The 26,147-nt window shown below is 40.3% G+C and overlaps 1 protein-coding gene across 4 annotated transcripts in view; it reads right to left on the bottom strand.

The window, feature by feature from the left end:
• VGLL4 (vestigial like family member 4) overlaps positions 1-26,147 on the bottom strand; it is a 229,880-nt gene that overhangs the window by 20,570 nt on the left and 183,163 nt on the right. For 3 of the 4 annotated variants that reach the window (XM_019505090.1, XM_019505091.1, XM_019505089.1), the window contains one exon: positions 18,738-18,927. In XM_019505090.1, coding sequence (XP_019360635.1) covers positions 18,738-18,927 — 190 coding nt within the window. Of the gene's footprint in view, positions 1-10,090; positions 10,185-18,737; positions 18,928-26,147 lie in introns of those variants that run through there. The other variant, XM_019505093.1, reaches the window with a different exon arrangement.

Raw genomic sequence — 26,147 nt, 5'->3', positions numbered from 1 at the left:
CTCAGGATGATCTAAGTATAACAAGTAACTTCACCCATAAAACCAAAAGATTCCAACCCAAAAGTAAAAGGAAGGGATTCTCACTGAGCCGATGTTATATCATGCTTATAAAATTACAAATCACCCCCAAAATGGCCCTGGTCCCAACCCAGCCCTGCAGTAGGAGGAGGTATGACCTCTCCCCCCCCCATCCCCACACCTGGATAGGGTCCTACTACGACTGCCCTGGGTACCAGATTAGGACCACCACCAGACTGGCTCCACAGAGTAAAAGGGGCATGGCCTGCCTCCAAACCAGCCCTGCGGGGGAAGGGGGGGAGGCACGGTTTGACCCCAAACTGGCCCTGTGAGGAGAGGGGGCTTGGCACAGTTCTGCAGGGAAAGGCAGTGTGGCTTGGCCCCATGGGGGAAGGGGCACCATCTGACCCCACAACCAGCCTACAGGAGGGGGGAGGTGTGTGGCCCAACTCTGATCCAGGTATTAGGGAGGGGGCATGGCCCACCTGTGACTGGCAGTGGGGTCTTGTGGTTTGGGAATCTGTCAGGGGGAGGGTGACTGTATTAATGGCCACTGTTCCCCCACCACCAAATTTCCCACCCCGTGGGAAGCCTCATAGGCCAGATGCAATTGGTTGCATTTGGCCTGCAGGCTGAAGGTTGAGCACCCGATTTACATAGCTAGACCCCTGTAAACTTTGGAGCATGGTGAGAGCCACAGAGAAAGTGGTAAAATGGCAGCATCTGCTCTGTGTAACTGGCAAATCCACTGAATCTACACAGAAGTTATATGCTGAACCTTGAAGCATCGATACCTGCTCTGCTCCTCTTAGCCAGACAGTCATTCAGGCACCGATACACATGCACGATGCCTGCTCCGACATTCTGAAAGTTAACTGTTACAATGTCGGAGCCGATGCTGGGCACATGTATAGGTGCCCTAAATGACGATCGAGCAGACTTGATTAATCGAATCTGGATTTGATTTAAATCATGTTCATTTAAATCCCTGGTCAGGAAGCCTTAATTTAGTCACTGTTTTTTTACAACAAGTGAATTTTTCTTGTTTTATCTCCTTTATTTATTTAACTTCTTGAAGTTTTGTACTTTTAGAAAAAGGTAAGGATACACAAACTTGCAGAGAGACAAGAGGGCTGATGGGTAGGTAATCAGGTCTGTAACATCTCATCTCCATATACTGCTGTTAATAAATAAGATGTTATCTATGGAGAGAGAAATCCACAGATTGAGAATTGAAACTAAGCATCACAGAGATGGTTAATGGGACCTTCTAGACTGAGTACTGAGTCTCATTGGGTACAGAAGTTGTCTTTAATTTTTACTAATCTACAGAGGAAACCTGCCATCTTTGTTTGAACCCAGCACAATTTTGCAGTACCACACAGACTAGTAAAACAAGTGCACCACTTGTGTTAGAATATACCAATATTTCAGTACCACTGGTATTAACAATAAGTTGTTAGACTTAAACCAATATGGAAAAAACTGGAAATACCCTTGTATTTAATAAAAAATATATCTAAATTAATAGTAAAGACTGCCCTAATATTTCAATAAGTTATGCAAAAGCCTCCGCATTATCATCTCATCTAAAAATGTATGAGCACACGTGTGTGCATCTATCAATATCGACATCTATTTATCTCAATGGTGCATTTGTACAAAAGAAAATTTGCCAGAACAGGGGGGAAAATAGGGGCTTGATTATTGTTCTCATTACTGAAAGTTATTTGGAAGTCTAGAAAGAAAATATAAACTCTATTTGTAAAAGCAGCAGAAGTATCTCAAACTGAAAATAGTTCTATGATTGCTCAAAATTGGTGTCTGTAGTAAGAGGAGGAAAGCTATTATGCTAGAAACTTCTTTGAAAACACCATTCAGTGTAAAGACTTAATGTACAGTTTGTATACGTTTCTTTTGATTATAGGTTTTAAAAGTCCCACATAATTGGGTTTTGGAAAATAGCTGCAGTCTTGTTTAAATACTTTATCCTTTGGTCAAAGGGGCCTTTGAAATTACTTCTATGTCTGAAGACAATTATATTTCACTAAAATGCAGTAGTTTTTTATATCTAGGATTTTTTAAAACTAGTAGGGAGATGTATCTTCATATATCTCACACAACCAGAAAATTGTTTAAATACATGCTCTTTGAATTATACTAACTGACCAAACACAAACAGTTCCTCACTGTCCTCTAGCCCTTCCAAGCCTTAAACTTCACGGTGGGCAACTATGAGTGTGTCATCACTAAAGAGATCAACTTCAATTGGCCTTATGAGTGTAAATGGCAGGCAAAGAAATGGTTATCACACCAGTAAAAGGTGCAACCTTCTCCCCTTTCCCCAAGATACCTACTGGTAGGTTAATTTAAGCAAAACTACACACTGCTCAACTCTTACATTTCCCCAGTGCTTAAAACAGACATTGTTTTTCATGCTTATCCCCAGTGAATCATAAGTTATAACCAAGGTTCCAGTGCTTACCAGGCATCATGTGCTTAGATGGATGTCAGACCAAAACCACATACATCCTTACTGTTAGATGAAAGTCTGCTTTAGTTGGGTTCTAAATAATAAGACTGTTAATTGAAAACAAAGTTTCAGTCCTCTGCATGAATCAGTTCAAGGGTGCTATAGCACATTGTTCTGACCAGTTCTTGTTTTGTACAGCATTTAAAAATGCTGCTGCTCTGTTTATTGGCACAGAGTGGTAGTAATTCACACCCACCCTAGAGGAACAAACTGACTGCCAACTGTTTAAGGAAAGGGGAAAAAAAGAGGCCCTGTAGAGGGGACACAGTTTTGCTTATGCTCACTTCTAACATGCCATTTCTTAAGAAATGGATCCCAAAAGTATTACTTTATTCCACGTTAAGGAAAACCGCAAATGTTCCACACTCCTTAGCTGAAATAGCCTTTACCTAATATGGCTGTGAATGTATGGTTCAGCTACAGAAAGAAAATATATCCACTTCAGAGTACTTGTGTCCAGAATGTTTTTCCTCATACAAACATCACACATTCAACTGATGACAGTTTAACATTTGCAACTTGACATGACTTAAGCATTATTTTGATGGTTTGACATGCAGCTTCAGCATCCCTTCACGAGATTCAGATTCCTGATGCACAAAGATTGCCATGAGAGTCAACATCTACTGATAATTGCACATTGCCAGCACAGAATACAGTATCTGTAACTGTAGCGATGGTGAACAAAGCTGCCAATAATAGCTTCTACAGTGCTTGCTCAAAAACTTTTGAGGTTTGAAAAAAGACAACTGCTTTTGTTAAAGGAATTCTCCTAAACTAACATAAAATGTGTGGTGGGCTCGCTGCTTTTGCCCGGCAAGCCAGGCTTGGAGGACACTTCAGACTAGTGGAACATTTCCACCAATGAGATACCAGCTGGGAGGGGCCATTTCAACATACTGTAATGGCCATTTCAACATACTGAGAAAAATGCATAACAGTGTTATTTACCAATTTAGAGCTTTTAAGGAAACTTACTTACATAGCTGCATTTAAAAGTGCCAACCAGATTATCAGAAGTAATCGCTAATCAACCTCAAAAGTATGAAACCAAGTTTAAAAAAAGCTAATAAAACTTTTTCCATGTCTGAGTATGAAAATACTGCCAGATCTACTATGAATGACCAGTATCACTATTTATATTCCCTTTCATTCATCATGTTGTAGAAGCTCCCCTGCCAGTCCCATTTGCCCTGTTATTTTGAGCAGCCACTCCATTTCACAGCTTAGTAGTATTCCACACTGAAAAGCCTCAAAAGTAGGCAACTTTAAAACAGACTAAAAATATCATCATTATTGCTGCAAGATTACTCCTTCATACATAGAAACTAAAAATTAAATTTGGTTTTCTCAGAAGAGTATAGTTGGCCTTGTTCTTTTTTGCTATTCAGTGTTATTAATGAATTAATTATTAATGAATTTCTCCTTTAGAGCAATTTTGATCTAGCCCATACTCAAATATCCTCTTCTTTGTTGAGCATAGGTGGAACTTGTGCTATATCTACCCTCTTTTCTAGGGAGCCAGTAGTACTAAGAAATCTAACAACGACTGCCATCTGCTCTTGTTTATTAATGTCCTTGATATAGTCAAGTATGACAGATTCATGTGTGCCAAAACCTTATCAGTCATATACCTAAAATATGAATAATTTCAGTTAAAATATTCCTTCCCAAGTAATATTCCTTTGAAATAATTTGAGATGATCTTGTACCACAAGGTCCATATTTGCTAAATTTCACACACCTAAAAAAAAACAAAACAAAAACCAAACCTCTCAATATGGGATGAACAGACCTTGTTCACTGAATGACTTCGAGGAATGTTTTCTATTCTGTGCAGTCCGATCAAATTGTAAATCTTTTCTAAAAGAGCTTGCCAATTCATTTGACAGTTTTTCTTTGTAAATCATAAGATCTTGCTCCAGTCTAATTTCTAAGTCTCTTTGCATATGATAGTTGTTCATATGGCCTGATGATTACTTGTGTTTTCCTAGTTTACTCAGTGTTTTTTGAACGAGTCCTGAACATAATTCCTGGCTAAAGAAAGCTCTCCAGACCGATCAGAACTAAAACTCTTTCATTACAGGTTATTTTCAGAAGTAGGAACACCAGCATGTTTAAACGACTGTGTGAACATTCATTACTAGAAGGTTCCACTGCATCAGTAGAAGAATGCTTTAAGTTTATACATTTAGGGGAGAAACCATTAAGCGCCCCCCCCAACCCCCCCCCCATGTTCCTACACACCCATATTCTTAGATTTATTCTTATCCCAAGTTTTAAGCCATCCATTTTTAATTTATCCTTCCTTTTCCAGAATTTGTGCATACTTAAAGGTCAGATTTCTAAAATGAACTTGATGTTCAAGCTCAGAGAAATCCAACTGCCTGACAGCCCAAGAAAGCCCGAGTTCTGGCCTGAAGAACTGAGACAATTTTTTGGACTGGACAGGCTTCTGCCCAGCACTTAAAATCCCTAGGTTTCTTTACTGGGTTCCTTCAACTATCAGCTGTAAGCAGGATAACTGATTTCAGAAATCTCACAAGTGCTTGACTTGCTTTCACAATGTTGTTTACACTGCTGGTCTCCCTTTCACTTTTTTTGAGATATTAAAGTGCAGTTGGCCACAACAATTTATACCCTTACTGAAGACCACTAGCCAACTATGCATATACTGAAGTACAAAACAAGCTATGTATTTCTAAACAAAGTAAAAATTGACTCATCTAAACAGAAATTGTGTGCCGTCTGACAGCAAGTTTTGCAACATTGCCAGTTTTAACAGAAAATAACTCTCGACGGCAAATGTTAATGCTTGTAAATTTGCTTTGTTGTTCCTAACTTCTCCTTACCTAGTAGGTGGGTGCCTACTTCACCTACCTTTAAAAAGTCAACCCAGAAAAGAACTGACCACTGATCTTCTGCAGTCATTTTCCTGTAGCACTACTGAGCAGCTCTGCTCCCTCCTGCATTTTTTGGAATGCATTTCGACTGGTGCACTCTTCTACAGGCACAGCTTGTGACCCAACTAGCTGTGAAGAACTTGAGCAAAGTACTGTAGCCGGCAAGTCTTCCAGTTTTCTCCCATTCAATAGTGCTTATAAGGAAAGAGGCAGGTGGCTAGTTTTACTTGCAGTGTCACACTGAAAACAATAGTCAATAAAGGCATCCAGGATTTTTAACTGCCAGCCAGAAGCTTGTCCAGTAACTACGTCTCAGGTCTTTCAAAACAGTTTTGGTTTTCTGAAAGTCACAGACCATCAGAGTTCTCACAGCTTGAATGCTAAATTCAATTTTATAATCTGATCATGAAATATGCACAAGTTATAGGAAAGGAAGCTGGTGGGAAGATGTATGGGTATGCACATTTTTTTAATAGTTTCAATCTTAAGAACATGCACTTAGGACATGCTTCCACTTTTGATGGTACTGAGTGTCTATAGACGTTTCACAGAACAGCATACTTCTATATACATACACAGTAAGAAAATACAGAAAAGGAGGTAATCCTGTTGTACATATGTTCTCATATTAGACTGTAATGCAGGGGCTACTTCAGGGTACAGTAAAATCCCTGTTATCCAGGATTTTACTAACTAGCACACTGTAGTAACTGAAATTTCCGGCTGGCTGGCCGGATACAGGGGGTGGAAGGGGGGGAAGAGAGGGAAAACTTGCATGCGGCCACTGCCGCTGCCACCCACCATGCTGTGCTGCCACCGCTCCACATGTGGCTGCCACCACCCCACCCCCACTCTGCATGCAGCCAGAAACCCTGTGCCCTCAAGTAACTGGAATTTTTACATTACCGACACCCCCCATTCCCCACTTGTGCCGGATATCAGGGATTTTACTGTATCTTCAATTATCCATTGAAACAAACAGCTCATTAGCTGTTCGCAGTTATAATCCTGGATTGCAGATTTGCATGTATGCTACATCCTCTAGGAAAACAGTTTCATAACAAAAACAAGAAAGGCAAATAATTTATCAAATGCAATAAAAACAGTTGGGATTATGGCAACTACAGAAACACGTGTCACAGACAACAAGCAAGGAGCACAGATAAACGAAAGAGACTGTATTTTAGTGCTTGTCACCCCCACAATGTACCGCACAAAGCAATTGACTGAGGGTTTCCACCACACAGATCGCATAAGAGTGAATTTACCTGGCATATAACTAATTTTTGGTATAAAAAGGGTCATTGCATAAGAGCAAAATTGCACATACAGAAACCACATAAAGCGAGGGAAACCTGTATCTAATAAATTTAGCTCACTTTCTGATCTTTCCTAGACAGTGTCATGACACTCACTCTAGTACAGCGGTACCAAACCTTCACTGGCCCATAGGCACCAGGATAGAGCAAGTAACATGCAGAGACCGTGATCATACTTTATGCTGGGGGTCAGCAACCCCCAGCACACGTGCTGAGCATGGCACGCAAGGCCATTTTTCTCGGCACACCACCGCCAGCCCAGGCTCTACGCAGCTGCTGCCAGCCACAGAGCCCAGGCTGCTCCCAGCAGGTGGCTGGGAGGCTGCAAGCCCTGCTGCAAGCAGACTGGGCTTCGTGGGCTGGCTGCAACCAGGATGCTGCAAACAGCTGCTCTGGGCTCCAGCATTTCAGGACTCTGGCACCTTCCAAGGTAGACTTTGTGGTTTTTGGCACTCCGGCCAAAAAATGTTGCCTACCACTGCTTTACGCTGTCAACTTGTACTGTAGAGGTGGAGGCCTACTTTTAAATTAATTTCCTGTAGCCACAAGTAATATTGGAGTGTCTTGCAGGCAGCTGGTTGCCCAGGCACCCTGAGTTGGAGATCACTGTTCTAGGATTTACATGCGTACATGAAAAACTCCACCAAAACTCAATTTCAGGTACAATTTCAAGTACCTGTAGCCTTAAAGTTTAGTCAGATTACCTCAAGATGGAAGCTAAAGCTTGACCACAACTTTCATCTCTCTGAACAGGAGCTTTCAAGAAGCAACAGCAATTAATGATCAGCCTTGCTAAATCTTATACCAATCTCTGGTCAAGTAAAAAGAAAAGGGGAACTTCCTGACCATGTGTCCAGGAACTCTGCACTTCCGGTTTCCCTGGTCTAATGTGATAAGGAACAGTCTGCAAGAGGGGCCACCTATATTACAAAGAAAAGGGGGAACTCGAATTTGACCCCTGTCCACTGCTTTAAATTGCTGTTCAAAGGAAAGTAACCTCCCTAGTTTTGCTCTGAATATATAAAACAAACAAGTAAAGAAACACTTTTTGCAAATTGGAAAGGCCCCAAATTGCAAACCAGGACTTCAACTTTTAAAGTAATCAGAAATGAATAAGAGAAGGATCTGACATGAAAGTATGTTGTATCTTTAAAGAAGACATGCTAACTACATTATCTTGAATATTATAGGAGAGTTATTTTTAAAAGACAGTTAATAAAAAGTATATTCAAACAGATTTTCTCCCTTTGAAAACCAATATAAATCACCAGAGACATTAAGTTCAGTCATGTGTTAAGTGGAGGAGACTGGACACCAGGAGACAGATTCCATTTTTGGGTCAGAGGCAAACTATATTAACAGTCACCAAAGGCTTCTGAATAGATGCTTTCAGGAGTTAATTAATTTGGTCTAAGAGGGTGAAATTAGTGGCACAGCACTAGCTGGTAAAACGGTTGTTGCCCAGTGACAGCTTCTTGAATGCAAGCCAAACTATTGCATGTGTCAGGGTACATGACAGAATGTCATCTCTAAAGTCAAGTCGCTTACCCTCTATATGCCTCAGCCACCTCATGTATGAAATGAGAGTAATACCTCCCCTCCAAGGTACCTGATGAGTTTTTAAACAACATTTCTGTTTAAGGAACTGAATTACTAGCAAGGTGATTCCCTGCAAATCCTAGTCTCTCCCGTATTTCCTGGAGCATCAAGGCTACAACATCAGGCCAGCATGATTCAAAGAAAAAGACAAAATGGTCACAATACTCAAACAGATGTAGCCACACTGGCCTTGGACTGACAGTCTTGTATATAGCACTCTTCTGGCCTAGTAGCAAAGGATGTCTCAGCTTCCCAACACTTGTCTCATTATGGAATTTTTTTCTTTAAGATGGTTGGTCAGATAAAGCAAAACCAGTACATTTCTTTAAAATGAAAATGTTATGTTAATTGCTTGCTTTTAATGCACATGAATAGTTAATTCATATGAATGCTAAAAAACAGTTTTGACTGGAAATTTGCAACAGTACAATTCAGGAAGCTGCATTCCTTATCACTGCTGATAGTAAAGCAAACAAGAAATGAGCCATGCACATAAAGTTCCCACATAAGCTACAGACACAGTTTCTGTAGACAATGACTTCAACGATTGGATTTTGGCAGGACATGCGAATCAACCTTAATTCATCGATAATATTTGATGCTACTTTTATTAACAGTAACTCTATATCCATACCTCATTAAAGAGCAAATGAAGTAATAATTAGCACATTCTTTTCTTGTTCTGAGATATTTGCAAGATAGTTAAACTAAAGTCTTTTTCATGGTTCACAGAATTAATCACATATACTCTCTATTATTTTTTTTTTTAATTATAGGTACTCTGCACCCCAGTCCCAAGCCAATACAATGAAATAGGCAAGTGAACTCCAATTCCTCCACATATTGGCATGTATAATAAGCAAACAAATGAAGTAAACAGGCAGGCATATAACATTTTTGTACATACATTCATTTCTACTCCATTTTTTAAACAACATTATATATGAATGAGAAGTCTGACAGAGGCATCTCAGTTACAGAGCTCATTTAAAGCTTGGTAGTTAGAGAGATAATATAAAATATTTTTTTAATTCCTGTCATACAGCATTGATAGCATCTCTCAAATTTATTATAAATTGAGGCAGCTACAAAGAACACAGGATTCAATCAAAATTTCCACTGAGGGAAGTGGTCAAATAACTGAGGTCAGAACCTACAGACTTCAATTGCAGCAAAGTCCTTTTATTTCCCTTGTAATTTTCTTTAAGGATAAAAACTAAACTAAAACACACCCACCCCCTTTGAAGGAAATCCTGCCAGAAGAATGGCTCAAAGGAAAAGCACACAGCACTCCTAACTCAGCAACTGCTTTCAAATATATATGCAAACATGTCTGTAGATGGTCACATGATAAATGCTGGTAGCCCTTAATGTGTCAGACTTCACCTGAAACTGTTACTTCAATTAATTAAGGGAAAAATAGCCTCAGAGTATATTAGTCCTTACAGTGCAAGCTGGACTAATTATCAACAGTTGAAAGCTGCAGTTACTGTTGTGGCCTCTCTGCAAAACAAACTCCAGTGTTAGGAACATGGATCTGATGTACAGTTAAGAAGGAAGTCACTTCTGCCCCTCCGGAGCAACTCATCGACTCTGGACCTCTGCACAGCACTTGCTGCCTCACTGTTTAAATTAACTGCAGCTGAAAATATGGGGTTGCCATCTGGTTTGAAAAAGCAAGGTTCAGGGAATAAAATGAAAGGGTTTTTGGTACTAACCTCACTTTAATCATTGCCAAAGAGCATGAAGACAGCCCAGCGTCCTCCCACAAGAAAGCCTTGGGCCTCACAAACTTGGCAAGCAGTCTCCTGCACAAAACGCTGGGCAGGCACAAGCCTTGTCAAAATAAGAGTCCTCTGGAAAACCATGTTGCAAGAACATAGGTCTGCCCATAGGATGAAAATAAAGCTTTCCCTGTATTGTTTGTGAAGACAGTTTAACACACTCCTAGAGGATTTATTTGTAATTATGATCTTGCAGATTTAAATGCATTAGTATACGTGTATTTCATAGGAAAACAATTTTTTTTTAAATTTTACTAGGCATTAGGTTCTGTTTAACATATTTAACTTCTGCATCTCTTTTCATTTATTTTTTTTTATTTTAAAGTCATACAAAGGATAGGAAGCTCTCCAGTGAAGTTCACTGTAGGAATCAGCCTGGTTTCTGAAGAAACAAAGTAGCAGACTTCACAGCATTATTATACAGGAAGCCAGCTCTCAAGTTTCTAAAGGGTGGCCAGAAAAGACACGCAAAAATCTGTCTGTCTATGCTTTCCTCTCAAAGTTACTGTTCTTTGAAAATATCAAAAAGAAGATTACCAGTGCTAGAAGTAGTACATTAAATGATGTGTTTATTAGTTTTTCCATATTAATTTTTGAGTAACTGGTTTCAAAGCAGGTACCAATAGTGAGGAAGAAAAGTACTTATTTCTGGAGAAGGTTGAACGTGCTTTTCTTAGTAGTAAAGCTAGCCCATCTTAAAAAGGGCCTAAGTAACATCTTCCACCTTTTAGCACTAAGAAATAACACCATTTATTGGGAGTCAGCACTCAGCAATTTTGCATGAATGAGTTAAAGCAAGTTAGCATGTTTTTGCAGATTACAGTATGAGAAAAAATGAAAGGAGATTGTCCAGTCCTGCATTTTTAGTTTGGGGAGAAAAATTTACTTATTCAACCAGAAGTTAGTGTAAGGCTTTATTCCAAATTCTGCCCTTACAGAATCACTGTCTATAGCAACTGTGTCCACAACATTCCAATTCTCCAGAGTGCAACTTTCTAGTAAATGGTACATCTGTCAAACTGAAGGAAACATCTGGAATAAAGGTTAAAAGAAAAGAAGTGTGTTTAAAACTTTTGTTTCCATATATTGAAACAGTATGCTTTTAAATGAGTTTATTTCCTTGCCTCTTACTTGGATCTGATTGGTATCTGCCATGCTAAATTTCACTCCACTGTAAATATACACAAAAACTTGTTCAATATAAAATGATCCATTTTGTGAAAAGGAACAAGTCTTCTGAATAAGACGACCTAATGCAAGAGCTCTGTTCCTAGGTGCTTTAGATTTCCATGTGACCTAGAGCAAGTCACTTCAGGCAGAATTGTATTTTACCTAGTGGATGCTCAAAATGCAGCCTGTAACCAACTCCTGAATTAACTGACTAAAGCATGCAACTGATTCTATTATCCCCTTTGCACATAAAAGTACAGCCATTAGAGGAATAGGATTGCCTTCCAGGGATGTTCAAACATCATCCTAAAGAGGCCACTTGTGTGCCCAGAAGGGCTATGCATAGATGTCACATTTGTCCCTGGAGAAATCATTTTCTCCCAGGACAATGTGCTAGTTCAGATATCCATGCCTGTTGTCTCAGGACAAACCCCCCAAAAGATTAACAAGATAGCAAGTGCTAGTAGTTTGCCTGGAGACGTCACAAAATGCGTCTGAATGGTTGTCCCAGGATTGCATCATTGAATCAATGGCAGAAAACACCAATGCATTCAGCTGTTCACTAAACCCTGACTGAAATGTGTGAATACCTCAATTTTCTACTCTGGGACAATCACAGGCACAATAGGTTATGTGATAAATGCAATGTCTATTCCTAGCCAAGGCGTAACAGAACTGTTTATACATATTAGGCAACTCAAAAGTTGGTCGAAAGCTGCAGTATGATGTCTGCATTCATATAACTGTACAGTATGAATACTACTTCCCTACTTTACAAGGCTGCTGTAAAACTTAAGGCTCAAATGTCTATAGAATTTGTACTTCTCTAATAGGAGCATGACAGGAATGGAAAGTATTAAATAGCACACTTCTGGAGGTGGTTAGCAAAACCATTCTGCTTAAAAGTACAGAGCTGACTAATAACTATCTATTGTAGCACTAACGAAACATATATCCAAGGTTTGAAAAAAAGAGTAGGTATTTTTGTTTAGCATGGATGGCAAAAATTGCACCAAATTCTGGTCCCGTCAGGAAAGCATGCAGTTCAGCAACAACTCAAAACACGTGCTTGAAATTAAGTATGTACTTAATTGGCTTTCAGAACCAGGGTGGACTTAAACATGCTCCTTAATGTTTACCTACTTCAAAAGCACCTTCACATCAGGAAGATGTGAAGCCTATACCTGAAGAAGGGTATTTTGTGCATGAAAGCTTGACTAACCATGCAATAACCAATAAAACCTATCACCAAAAAATCCTGTTTACACCAGGAAACCTTCTACTGCAGATCCCTAAAAGCAAAACAGAAGGGAACCTGGTTGTTCAGGAATCAGTAACCCCCTCCCCTCCAAAATCCTCCATAGTGATTTAAAGTACTTTTAAATGCAGCTTTATGTTTGGAGGTACAACCAAACAGACCCTGGAGTTCAAAGTTAGGGCCATTTATAGGACTCCCCAGGCCACCCTCAACCCCATGATAACCCTTTTTAACTCATCCCCAAAGAGACCTTGGAACTGTCACCTAATCTCCTTCAAAAGAATATGAACATGACTCTTTGATGTACACCAAAACTGCTTTCTCTGAATGGCTAGGGACTGCTAGAGAACAAGATGAAGTGCTTCACTCTATAAGAAGCACATATTTGGAGTATCTAACACTTAATAGGTCTTTGGAACTCAAGATCACACTTGAATCCCTTCCTTTCCATCATTGCCAGGTAACCTTACTGAACACATCATGACATCTGCAATCCAGTATATTTTGAAAACAGCTGGAGAGTGGCAAATATGCAAATCTAAATGATTTGCTGTGAGGACTCTACACAGCAGAAAAGACTCACAAGATTTGGATAGTATGAAACCTGCAAAGTGTGACAGCATCTTGGAAACTCCACTGACAGAACCCAACCTAGCTGTATGAATAATATACACCACAATCCTAGCAAGAACAGAGAAACAGCCCACACTCCGAAATTACTTATTTTGTTTGGTTGAGTCTCAAATTAAACATCACTTTATAAAGTATTTTCATATGTATAATATAAGGACAAAGATCTTTGTCTTGTATTATGATAATAACCCAATTCTTATGCTACGCAGATCAAGAGATTAACCCTCAAACTTATACAGCTGCAATTTGTTGCCACAGAAGTATGATATTATTATATGCACATTTATTTCCACAGCTATCCTAATCTTACAAAACAGTGGACTGTGACTCAAAGATAGAGACTAAAATATAATATGTATGTGAATTTAATCTTTGTCAAGTTACAAAAGAAAAATGTTCAAACTGGAGCAGCATGCAGGGAAACAGAAAATGCTAATGTCTTTCCAACGTGCTTTAAGATGGCAAGAATCACGAACATCTTTAAAAGTAGAAACAAAGCCAAGAAAATACCAACATCCATCATCATCATCTTCACTTTAACAACTAAATATATTGTTTTGACATTACAGTGTGCTAACTAAGAAAACAATACAATCACTGCGCTGCAATGATTTCTACCTACACTAAAGAACCAACCATAACTGCCCCCTTACTGCAAATACAGTTAGGAGTTATGTACTTGCTAGTTCCTAGTAACAAGACAAGTAAAAACACATCAATGTCACTTTTTTCTGACACTAAGCTCTTGGTGCAATTGGCATTTACTCATTCTGTTACTTAGCAAAGAAAATGCCATGTTAAGAATCTGTTATCAGGCTTCCCAGTCCCAAGGACTCTTAAGGCAGAAATGATGCCTGCTGGGAAAAGGCTGATGTCAGCTCTTAAGAGCTCTCTGCAAGGATAAGGAGGCCTTTGTTTTCAGCTGAACTGTGAAAATGAGAAAATGCCTCTAGCCTGACAAACAAGAAACCCACACAACATAGGTCAGGTCTGAGACCTTTACTTAAAGGTACAACACTTCATTAGTGTTACACTTGCATCACAACACCCAGATACACATAATATTAAACAGGAGCTGCCATAAAAAACCAAATAGGTCACAGAAATGTAATATAAAGGCTCCTGCTTTAACACAAGGTCTGTATACCTCCCCAGCCAAACAGATTTATGTACAGCACTTACAGCTCCTACATAAATCAAGTTCCTAAGAACTGTTCTGTAAATCACAGGGAATTTACTCAAACTGTATAAGAAAACAGTAATATATTCTTTGCTTAAAATAACATGCTTCTCTGAACTGTTTAAAAACAAAGACCAGCGTAAAGCATATTTTAGTCTGGCTAGGATTATACAGTAAAAGCTCCGTTAACCTTACAAGCTGGCATGTTCTATTAATTGGCATGCCAGCTTGTAAGGTACAGTGAAACCAGAAGTGCCCATGGCCCAGGGCATAGCAAGCTGCACAGGACCCACCTCCCTGTCCCTCAGGGCCCACAGGAGGGTAGGCGATGCTGTGGGAGGGGCGGCAACGCCTCGGACACAGTGGGAGAAGTGGCAGCCTGAACAGGCAAAGACGCCTGTTCAGGCCTCTCAATTAACCGGCCATATCTTGTTATCTGGCACCCTTCATTCCCCATCAGTGCCAGATAACAAAGCTTTTACTGTAATATGCACAAGTCAGTAATGCTTTTTAAAAGTAACATACTTGAGAGACTTAAAAAAGGGAAACGTGGAAAAAGTAAAACAAATTCTAAACAGGGAGTATACTTGTTGCACGTAATAGAAAAAGTGGTGGGATGCTGGTGAAAGAAAATTATTTTCCTTCTGACTCTATTTGTTAATGTTAGAAAAATACATTTTTTTAAACAGAGAACCTCAAACTTTGCTTTTTAGACTAAAATTAATCAGCATAGGCATATGAATCTTAAAGATTCACCTGGAAGGTCCAAAACTGATTCCAAAACAAATTATCAGTTTCTATCAACTTCTTCTGCAGTTCCAAAATCTTCAGATGGATTTATTCGCATCCTGTTTGGTGTCTGGTGATAGGAAAATGCTATAGCACTCATACTTAGGGTTTAAGTCAAACTATTAGAAAAGATTTTACCATTTATATTCTACACTATAAAGGTGCAGATACAATCCTGTTTAATCATGATCACAGGTACAATATGATCTTTTTACACACCTACTTTGTGCTTTTAGAAAGCTAACAAAGAAGACAGACAAAAAGAGACAAAAGACTGATAAGGGTTTCCATTTCCAGATAAAGCCATTCCAAGATAGGACAAGGGACATAATATGCATCCACTGACTGTTCATGGTAGCTACACATGACAGGATTATTTCTTAAAAGAGAGTGGCAGTGTTTTATCACTAGCAACTCCCCACTCATTGTCAGTGAGTTCTGCCATAGGAAAGGGGCTGCAATTTGCTACAGAACAGGCTTAGGGAAGCCTCCTTTTTGTAGTCTGTCTGCCTGCCTTGAGACTATGAAATCTGAATTACTGAATCATGGGCCCTAGTGATGCCACTTCCTAGACTGGAGCTGTATGCTTTTAGACGAGTCATCAGAAGAGGCCCACAATCCAGGTTCTAATAGCAGGAGCCTGGATATGGATCAAGCCAAGTCTGCAGTCCTACATAACACCACATCAAAGTAGTAGAATAAGTGTCTATTTGGGTACAGAAGATGTCACTGTTTTCCCTAATTGCAATAAGTACATCTCTCTCAAATCTGTTCTAACAGACCTGCAAACAACTGAAATGTTATGATCCTCTTGTTCATATGGAAAAGCATTAATCTTGTCACCTAATATTCAAAGGGCAGCAAAAGTATCTAAACCTGAATTGTTTTTTTCCAAATAAAAGGTTGCCAAACTATCTTTTCTAGCCCCTCCAAGCTGACGTTACTGTCAATAATACTCTCCACAATACTTCTTTCCTCAAATTTACTGTGATTCCTTTAGTGGTAAAGGAAATGAGCTTCCGTTGCAGATGTTTAATGTTTTTTTTAATCATAAACGTTTGTAACACTTTACAAAACCTTGGATAATGCACTTACCATATTTACTTAAGATGAGATGCCCCCCGCCCTGGTCAACAGTGGGGGAAAAACAAGTCTCATCTTGGATTCAAGTACCAGTGTGACATGACATGGTCCTGGGGCTGGAGCTGGCACTGCTGCTTGGAGTCAGCAGCAGAGCACTGACTGCAGGTCAGGGTCCTGGGTTAGGGTCCAGGAAAAGGTGGCAAAGGAAGTCAGAGATCAGGTGGGGGATAGGGCAGCACCACACTTCAGGATCAGATGGGGGATCAAGCAGCAGCACAAGTCAGCATTTGGGTGGGGGACTGGAGCAGCAGGTACAGGTCAGGGGATTGGGCAGTAGCACATCCCCCAACCCACACTGCCACCCAACCCTCCCTCCATATGTGCCTTGCAGCAGCATAGGTCAGGGGATGCAGCTGATCCTCTGCCTGAACACAGCAGCATCAGCCGTGCACACTGCCATGCTATACCCCACCACATTGCTTCCATGTCCCCTGACCTGTGTTGCTTCACCATCCCCCTGGCATGCTGCTGATCGGGCAGCAACACAGATCAAAGGATGTGGCCACAGGTCAAGGGACTAGGTTAAAGGCAGGTGGCAGGGGTGCAGACAGGGGTGAGGAGAAAGAGGAAAATGGCAGGACAGCAAGATGCAAAGGTCAAGCTGGAAACAATTTTAAGATGATCCTCCAATAATTAAATTTTGTACATGGAAAAATTAAGACAAATGTATTATTTTCCATGTAGAAAATTTAATTAGTACAGGGTCATCTTAAATTTGAAGTCATCTTGAATGCAGGTTAATAGTACTAACACAAGAACGTAAGTAATTAGAAAAGAAGAAAAACTTGGAAATCGTTTGAAAAATATTTTTGCTTAATAATGCAAAATTCAAGGAGTGTTTGTTAACTGAGACATCTAAAATGTTTGCGGTTTTGCCACCTTTGGTCTGTACAGTATCTGCTACAATTATTTTCAAAATAAAAATAAAATAAAAACGGTAGAACACATGCTAATCTAGGTACTGTTTTCCTGAACTAGAGCCACTTCTTAAATGACTTGATTTGAACTTTTGGAACCAGAAGGCAAGCAATCCTGCTTGCTTCTTATTATTTGTAGGGAAACATGTATCTTTTATCTATGAGTCCACTGGAAGAATAATTTGCTAGATAAACTTATCTTACACAAGATCAGGTATTAAGTTACTTTTAAGATCTAAAAGATTCTATGTACTTCACCTTCTGTTTCCCAAGTTCTAGGTTTGAAGCCAATTTAGGTTGTATGTGAATTGGACAGTACAAACTCCATCTTTTTATGGTCTCCACAGTGTAAAGTGGCACAATATATACATAATTACTAGCTGTGTTTTATTATATTTCCAACATGTGAGTTTTGACAATTATATACATTTTCTATTAAGTTATATAAAATTATAAGTTGCATACAAATCTCTATGTGTTATTTATTGCCACTAAAATACTTCTTTCTAAAGTTAGAAGTCTGTACTGCAAGGGGTGGAGTGAAGGGCTATAAAAAGTTTTAAAAAAAAGCCCCACTGTAAGTGAGAAGTCCTTTCCCACTTGTGAGCTTTCATTGTTTTGCATTACTTCAGTGCTGGATTCCCGATTTGTAACAAATTCCAAGCCTGCAGACTGCAGACCCAGCCTCTGACTAACACTATGGTGATTTATTTGAGGATAAATACCTCTGTCCTCATGTTATGACTGAACACAACAGTCCAAAGTAGAGTGGAATGCACGGAATGCAGAGGGCTGTTTGAGCTGAGGCAGCAGGAACAGCATGCAGTTATCAAGCTACCTCTGAATCCTGAACTACTCTGATGACTTCCTCTAGTCAAGAATGAAAACAATCTTTAAGCCTGGACATGCTGCCAACCAGAGCTGCATTCTTTGGAATGAGAGAGCGCAGCAAGAACAAAGCCCTGATGATATTCCCCCAGAATACCTGAACTCATTTCTATCTTACCTGTCTGGAAAGTTTTACATCCTAATGAAATGCACCATCAGCACTGCAGTGGGATCACATAAATGACTTTAGCAACAACTGTAGCCTGTCCAGTAGTCAGTACTGACTCTCCCAAGCAGCTGGCTCTAAGTCTCCCAGCCACAGAAAAATACAAAGCACTTCTGGCTTTCTTTCCCCGCCAGGATTAGTGAGCTTAGCAGCTGGGGATGTAGGAGCAGGTTGAAAGAAGAAAAGAGTATTTTTAAAACCATACTCAGATATAAATGTTCTGATGTAAATTGTCAGTAATTCTTTTTACCTGTGGCTGTAAAAAGAGTTGCCATGTAATTCCTTTGATCTTCGTAAAGAAACAATGGAAGAGTGTGGCCCTCTATGTGAAGTACAGTATGATTTTTAGCACATAAAAATGGTTTTAGCTAAGGGTTAGCAGTGGTATTGGATGTTAAGTGGTTACAAAGTAAAGATATTAAATAACGGAAACTTACAGGTGTGGGCTGAACATTCGACTCATTTTAGAGATGTGTTCATTTTCACAGTCTAGCTCATCATCCCCTTGGTCCATGCTGAGCTTTCTCTTGTTGGGGCTGATGGGAGGAGGACCTGTTCGATGGTTGGTTAGAGCAGAGGATACTGGAAGAGACTGCATTTTCGGCTCACCTCTTAGAGCTGCTTCACCTACAAGAAAAGCACAAGGTAAAATGAACATAGAGAGAAAACAACATCCCCTTTAAAAACAGCTCTCAAGGGAGAATCCTTGACACAGTAATGGGATGCTATGTGAGGTGCATTCAGGACACAGTTAAAAATGTGGTCAGAAGCAAAGTATGAGGTATAATTCACGAGCCATTTTTGTAAACCAAGAGACTGTTTAGGATCCAGTTTAAAATAGAACTACTGAAATTAAGGTACTGTTGAAAAATGCAATATGGAAAGGAGTAGTATACCAACCTCAGATGATCTTTGAGGTTGAGCTAACTGGCAGGCTTAAAATATTTTTATTTGCATTTTTTTTTTTACAAGGATACCCAAACCCAATACTAAACTTTCATTACCCAGTCTAAAAAATGTGGTTAGCAGTGTTAGTTTGAAGTCATACAGAAGGTAGTGGCAGGGTGGCACCTTAGAGACTAACTTGCAGGCTGTAACTTACAAAAGCTAGTGCCACTCTGAACCAGTCTCAAAAGTGCCATCTTGCCTTGCCTTCTACTCAGTCTACAAAGCATGATTTAATTTTTTTTTTTTTGCAAAGAAATACGTTTTTTCCTTCCCCACACTAATGTTTTTTAAAATGCAGGACTATAGTTCACGTCAGAAACTCAAGATTGAATTTATGCAACATTTTGAAATACTCAAATGATTTTATTATAAATTTCCCAAATCAAGTCAGTCAGATAAAAAGAGAGAGAAAAGAATCTGCTCTTATTGACACTGTGTAAATTTGGCTCAAAACCCTTTTTTTATCTACTCTTTGAAAACATGCTTGGAGCAATTAACAAAAAACATATAAAAGCTGCGTCTATATCCAAATCGTCAAATCTCTCCAAATCGAATCGGAGACTTCCGATTCAATTCAGAGAGATTAATGGGACTCCTGATTCAATTCGGATTCGGAGATTTGGCTGCCAAATCAGGCTGAACCCCCTCTGAATTGAATCAGCGACTGAAGCCTCACACAGCCCTACTGTCTGGTACAAGGATCATAAAACTTTAATCCTGAGAAAGTTACTTTTCAGCTAGATAAACTGGTCATAAATCCAGTGGATACACTTCATCACAGGTTTTATACAATTGATACTTCACAGGAAATCCTCTTCACAGCATGCAGGAGTTGTCTATACATATTCCAGAAGCAATGCATTTAGCTCCTACACAGCACATCCATACACTGATGTATAGCATGTCTTTAAAACTGGGGGGGATCTTTTTACCACTGCAATTACAGTTTTGTCTATATGACTGGCCTACAGCATAGTGTTAACCTCTTATACTGTCCTTATTGAAACATACACCTTTACTGTGGTACATCTTATTTAAATCCCAAAAAGACTTTTTGACTAAGAAAAGCCTCTTTTGGGGTGTTACGGGGTTTGGAGGCAAGCTAGACTATTAACTTCATCTACTCTGGTACTATTTCTCAATGAGCCAGAGAAAGACAGAGACACAGAGACTTTCGTTACAGCTTTAAAATTACATTTTTACTTCAGTTCCTGAGTCATTTTAATTTCCACTGGGGCACACTTTTCAGGAATAAAATTAGGATAAAGTCAACTTCATCTATAGCCAAATGGTACCTGAAAAAGGAAATCTTTGTCTACCACCATACAATTTCATATGCCATTGATGCATAGACGATTTATAGAAGGCTGCCTTATTCCATGCGTGTGACAAGTAATATTTTGTTGGAAAAAGAACAAGCGAGGAGAAATACCTCCTGAATGTTTACCGGTAAAAATAAACATTTTGTCAATTTAGTCAGCAAGATATAATCTAGAATATATATGGTGACCTATAACATACCACAAGTCATGATTTCTATTAAAGTATCTGGCAAAACTAAATTGGAACTTTCTATCTTAAAACTAAATAGCAAAAACTTCTACAGGAGAAATTTTGAAGTTAGATATGCAGGCTTCCTGCAGCATTAACTAACCAAGTTGCTAACAGAAAATCCCTTCTCCCAAGCAGAAAAAGCCTTTACAAAGAAGAAGCATTTTGGTTAATAATCATCTGATTAGTAAAATTCCACATTACACTTTTCAGCCTTTAATATTGCATAAAAATGTCAACACAGAGATCAGGGTCAAATTCGGATACAAGCTAATGTATTAGCAGTAGTATGTTATATCGGATCAGCTTCTAATGGGTAGAGAATCACCTTCCTTACTGTTTGAGGGTGGAGGGGGGGACCCTTCTGAAATTAAAATCTTGTTCATTCTAAAGAGTTTGATGCTTTTCCCTCAGCCATATACATGAATTCTTCATTTCTACACAGTATCCAAGATCTCCTCTGAAGTCTCCTATGCCAAGACCCATAAAGGTAATGGGCACCCAATTTCTACTGATTTAAATACCCTTCTAGATCTGGGCCACTGCATCTGCAAAAAGCAAACTCTATCAATATTATCCATTAGCCAATCTAGAAACTGTTTTGATTTTCAAGGGAAAAAGGCAGCTTGACACTATGGAAAATCTAAGAGACAGTTTAGTTAATATTCTTGATCCAGCTGTTTGTATTTGTAAAAAGTGTCAAAAGTTCTTTTTTAAAAAGTCATATCCTCATGAGAATGTCTATGGTGTTTAAATTAATCACATTTAGTAGGAGGGTCCACACTCTCTCCAAAATGTTATGACTGTCTTTAGCGCTTGGTATTTAAAGCTTTTTAGAGAAACCTAGCACAGCAAGAAGCTCTTTAATAAAATCCCACCAAGCCCTATAAAGTTGGAGTGCACTGCACGATGGCAAAGAAGAACGTGTGCTGCCTGCACAGCAGTAGTTGGGGATCACTTGTGAAGTGGTAGCAGCAGAAGTGGGGGTTTACCCACACAGTGGTGGCAGTGGGCAAACTTGCAATGCTTGTGCAGTGGGAAGCCTGCACATGGTGGGGGTCCCAGGGAGCCCACCCAGCCTGTGTCATGCAGCCTGCATGGTGTGCTGTCTGTTGCCCACAGCTTGTGTGGAATATGGCCCTCAGGGACTCTGAAGTTGCGTATCCCTGGTATAAAGTATTGTGATCATTTTTCCAAGTGTACTGAAGCCACTGGCTAGTTTTGAGAGGTATGAGGATTTTTTCCAGAGCACAAAATCACTTAGTGAACATTAATCAAGTCAACACAGCAGCGACCTCAATTTCATAAAGATATCAGTACTTCAGTGCTGGTCCTGTAAAGTCCTGAGCACCTTTTTTAGATAATCAACACCTTACAGGACTGAACCCCTAGACATATGGGGCCCAGAAGATGAGTATTCAGCAGAGGTCCATAACAAGCAGTAATGGCCTCATCATCATTTGTGGGGAATAAAGTGTTTTATAAACAAGACTGTGCCCACATGAATTATCCTGTATTTATACCACACCACAATCTTAAGCTTTTCACGTGGCCCCTAAGACTGATTATGCCTATAACTGGTTTACATTTTTTTTAAAAGTAAATAAAAAGGGTTTGTTTTCAATTTTTTCCTCTATTGTACTTGAATTTAAATTAGGGAGAGAAAAAACCACAACTCAAGTCTACCAAACAAAATGCTGTTTTACTGACTGGATTTGTCTCTCTCTGTCTGACCACACCAGACTGACATCACCCTATTGGCAAGACAACACTCTGATAAAACAACTGTATTTCATCAAATTCCAAAAGGCCTTATCCAGTCTTCAAAATTCATTACTGTATAGGCCTGCATCTGGGCTGCAACTGAAGCACAGATAATTGATGCATATTCATTTCATTCTCTCTCTCATAATACTTCTCTTTGTTTCAATACACAACAGTCTAAGACACTTCATATCTGCTTCTTTCAAATAGTTCTGCTTGTAACGATTAATTCTAGTAATTTTATTAATCTTAGTAATGTGCTTATAGTACAAGTATTACAATAATACACAGTTCAGTTTTCAGAAGTCCCTGCAGTCAGCAAAAATGTTCTTTTGTTTAATCACCTGCTTAAACCTGAAGTTTGTTCAATTTAAAGGACGTAAACTAAACCGTGTGTTTGGGAAAGGAACAGCTCATATCTAGTTGCTTTGTTTAGAGCCACCACACCTTGATATGTTTTCTAAAGCACTGATTCAGTAATAGTGCTTGTGTTTCTCTTGTATTACAGTAAACTGTGTCTCTGCTGAACTGTCATATACAATACAAACTTCAAAATGGTGTGAATCGTGTTTTACAACTGCTGATTTGATAGCAAAATAGTAGAGAAATCTGAGAATATATCAGAATACCCCATGACTTAGAAGACTGAAAATAAAATAAATACACACAAGTTTAGCAGTTAGCTTTCTTCCTTCCTGACCCAGCAACTTAGTATGGTCTCCAACCTGCTTTCTCAGACATGGCTACCATATCCTATTCCCCCTCCCAATTTGCTTCCTCCAGCTGGCTGCCATTAGTCCATAAAATCTGTTCATTAATTACAATCCAGAAATGAAAAGCTTAATCTTTCCAACGAAAGACTTACGAGATACGGCTGCGTTTAACTTGACAGACTAAAATGAAATTCTATGAGGAACATGCAAATGAAAGAGCTGTGACATTAAACACTACCTTCCCTCTCTTCTGTACTCTCTGCACCATTTCCCTCACTTGAGATTTGCCCACTCCAAGTACATGCATCAACTTTCTAAAAAAACAATTTCTAACTGCAATCCCAAGCCCCTTCCCCCCCTTTCTGCCAGGGGGGGCTGACCAGCTGGAGGCAACTGGATCAGAAATCAGATCGGTATTGGCCAATATGCCTTTTTAAATATTGGCTATTGGTATCAACCTCCAAAATCTCTACCAGTGGGCATACCCCTATTAGAAAGTCTAAAGCGACAACTGAACTTAGATTAGATTGCTTAACAAGTCAGGAGATTTGCTTACCAGCACTCAGGAGAAAAGTGAACTCCTGAATGACTACTTCACCTTGGTCTTTCACTGGACCAAGGGGAAAACCATGCCAGGTAGAGTACAGAATAAGCCACCTTCCTACTATTGCCATAGAACTTGTGTGTGACCAATTAAAAAAAAATCAGACATAAACAAGTCGGCAGGACTGGATAACTTCATCCAAGAGTGCCGAAGGAGCTGGCTGAAGTCATCATGGAACCCCTGGCGAAACTCTTCCACTACTTGTGGCGCCCTGGAGAGGACCCTAAGGGTTGGAAGAAGGCTGTGGAACAAGCTCTGTCCAGAGGTGGGGCAATCACCTACTCTGGAAATCTTTAAGACTGGACAGCCACCTTCCTGGGGTCACTAGACCCCAGTTATCTTTCCTGCTTGGTGCAGGGGGCTAGATCCGATGAACTTCCGAGGTCCCGTTCAGCCTTACAATCTATGAATCTTACACTAACAATGTCTTAACTGTTAGGGCTTAAGTTAAGCTACAGTGAACTAAGGCCACTTTACTTTTGACTGAGTGTACACACTGTGTGCTTAACTTGGAGGCTTAACCTGATTTGGCTTATATATTCTGCACTTCAGTTACATTGTGTTCACTTTCTAATTGCTACTATGCAGACATATCATAATTAGTCAATAGCTGCTTCCTAATTGTTTTAGGACTAGACTCCCTTTAGAAATTAACTCGTAGATGAACAGAACATCAGAGTTCTTTGCCTATATCCAACACCAGACTTTAGGTCTCAGGTTGTATGGGAGAATTCTTTTCAAAATTAGATCTTCAGGAAAAATACACAAATGAAAAAGGACAATTTATTTTATAACTCCTTCTGTTATTGGAACTCTGTATTTAGATTCTCACAACTACCTTAGAAAAAGAGAAAGAAAATACAGAGATGAGCCAGGACAAATGGAATCAAATTTCACTATAGGACAAGAGCTGTAGGTACCTAATACTGAATAGGGCACCCACTACAACTTACTGAATTCTACACAGCCAAGGATACTGCATCTCAAAATACACAAACAACAACAAACCACATTTGTTAAATGATTTATCACCAGGGATCCTGGTTTTCTGTGATAAAAAAAATGCAAATTCTCTGATAAACCCCCCCAAATCCGTGATTAAAATTAAAAGGCCTCGCACAGCACCCCCTGGCCCTGCTGGTGCCCCATACTTCCCTCTACAGCCTCCCCAGCCCTGCTGGTGTGCCTTGCCCCCCACTCACAACCCCTGCCCCCTTGCCCTGCCAGAAGGGGCCCCCAGCTGGGAGGGCTGTGGGCTTGAGCTCCCTCCCTGCTTCCCTCCTGCAGGGCTGCTGTAGCCCCGCAGGCAAGACCTGGCACGGCTGGGAACAGCAGGACCACGCTGGGATCTCCTTGCCTCCCCGCCATGCCTCCTGCGTCTGCCGCTGCTCTGAGCAGTGGAGCCCCGCACCTCTTCCCTCAGTGCAGCCCCATGTGCAGGAGGTGCATCGCTGGGGCAGTGCAGACCAGCTGCTAGGAAATCCCTACATGGCTGCTAGGAAATCCTCACGTGGCTCTTCTGTCCCCAGGTTGTGGGGAGGGGAGCAAAGCGGCAGACCCCGCAAGCGGAGAGATGTGGAGCCAGCTGGGTACTCCATGTATTTCCCCAACACCTCCCTGCTTGTCGCTGGAATGCCCAGCTGACTTCACATCTCCCTGCTGAAGGCTGGAGTGCCCGGCCAGGGGCACATGGAACCTAAGCGGCTCTAGCAGCCCTTTAGGGAAGCCGCACATGGAGGAGCCGGCCAGGCACTCCATGCATTTCCCCAACACCTTCCTGCTCCCTCAGCTCCCAGCCAGCTTCCACCCCAGCCCTGCCCCACAACCCCCCGGCCCCCTGAAAGCCCCACTTACCAGTTCACAGGCTCCAGGAGGAAAGCAAGCCTGACCCAGGCCTTGTGACCGACTAAAGGTTCATTAGAGGCAGGTCCTGTCAGACCAACCTGATGGCCTTCTATGACCAGGTCACAAAATCCTTAGGTGTAGCAGTGGATGTAGTCTTTCTGGACTTTAGGAAGGCCTTCAACACTGTCTCTCACCCCATTCTCATTAAAAAACTAGGGGACTGTGGTGTCGACACCTACACAGTCAAATGGGTCACTAAGTGGCTGGAGGGCCACACCCAGAGAGTGGTGCTGGACAGGTCTTATTCAACCTGGAGGGATGTGAGTAGTGGGGTTCCTCAGGGCTCAGTCCTCAGGCCTGCGCTGTTCAACATCTTCATCAGTGACTTGGATGAGGGGGTAAAAAGCACCCTGTTCAAATTC

The sequence above is a fragment of the Gavialis gangeticus genome, unplaced genomic scaffold (genome assembly GCF_001723915.1).
Source record: "Gavialis gangeticus isolate Ggan-Ray unplaced genomic scaffold, GavGan_comp1, whole genome shotgun sequence".
NCBI classification, from domain to species: Eukaryota; Metazoa; Chordata; order Crocodylia; family Gavialidae; genus Gavialis; species Gavialis gangeticus.
The sequence above is the reverse complement of the archived record's forward strand: the minus strand, read 5'-3'. Positions and strand labels throughout refer to the sequence as shown.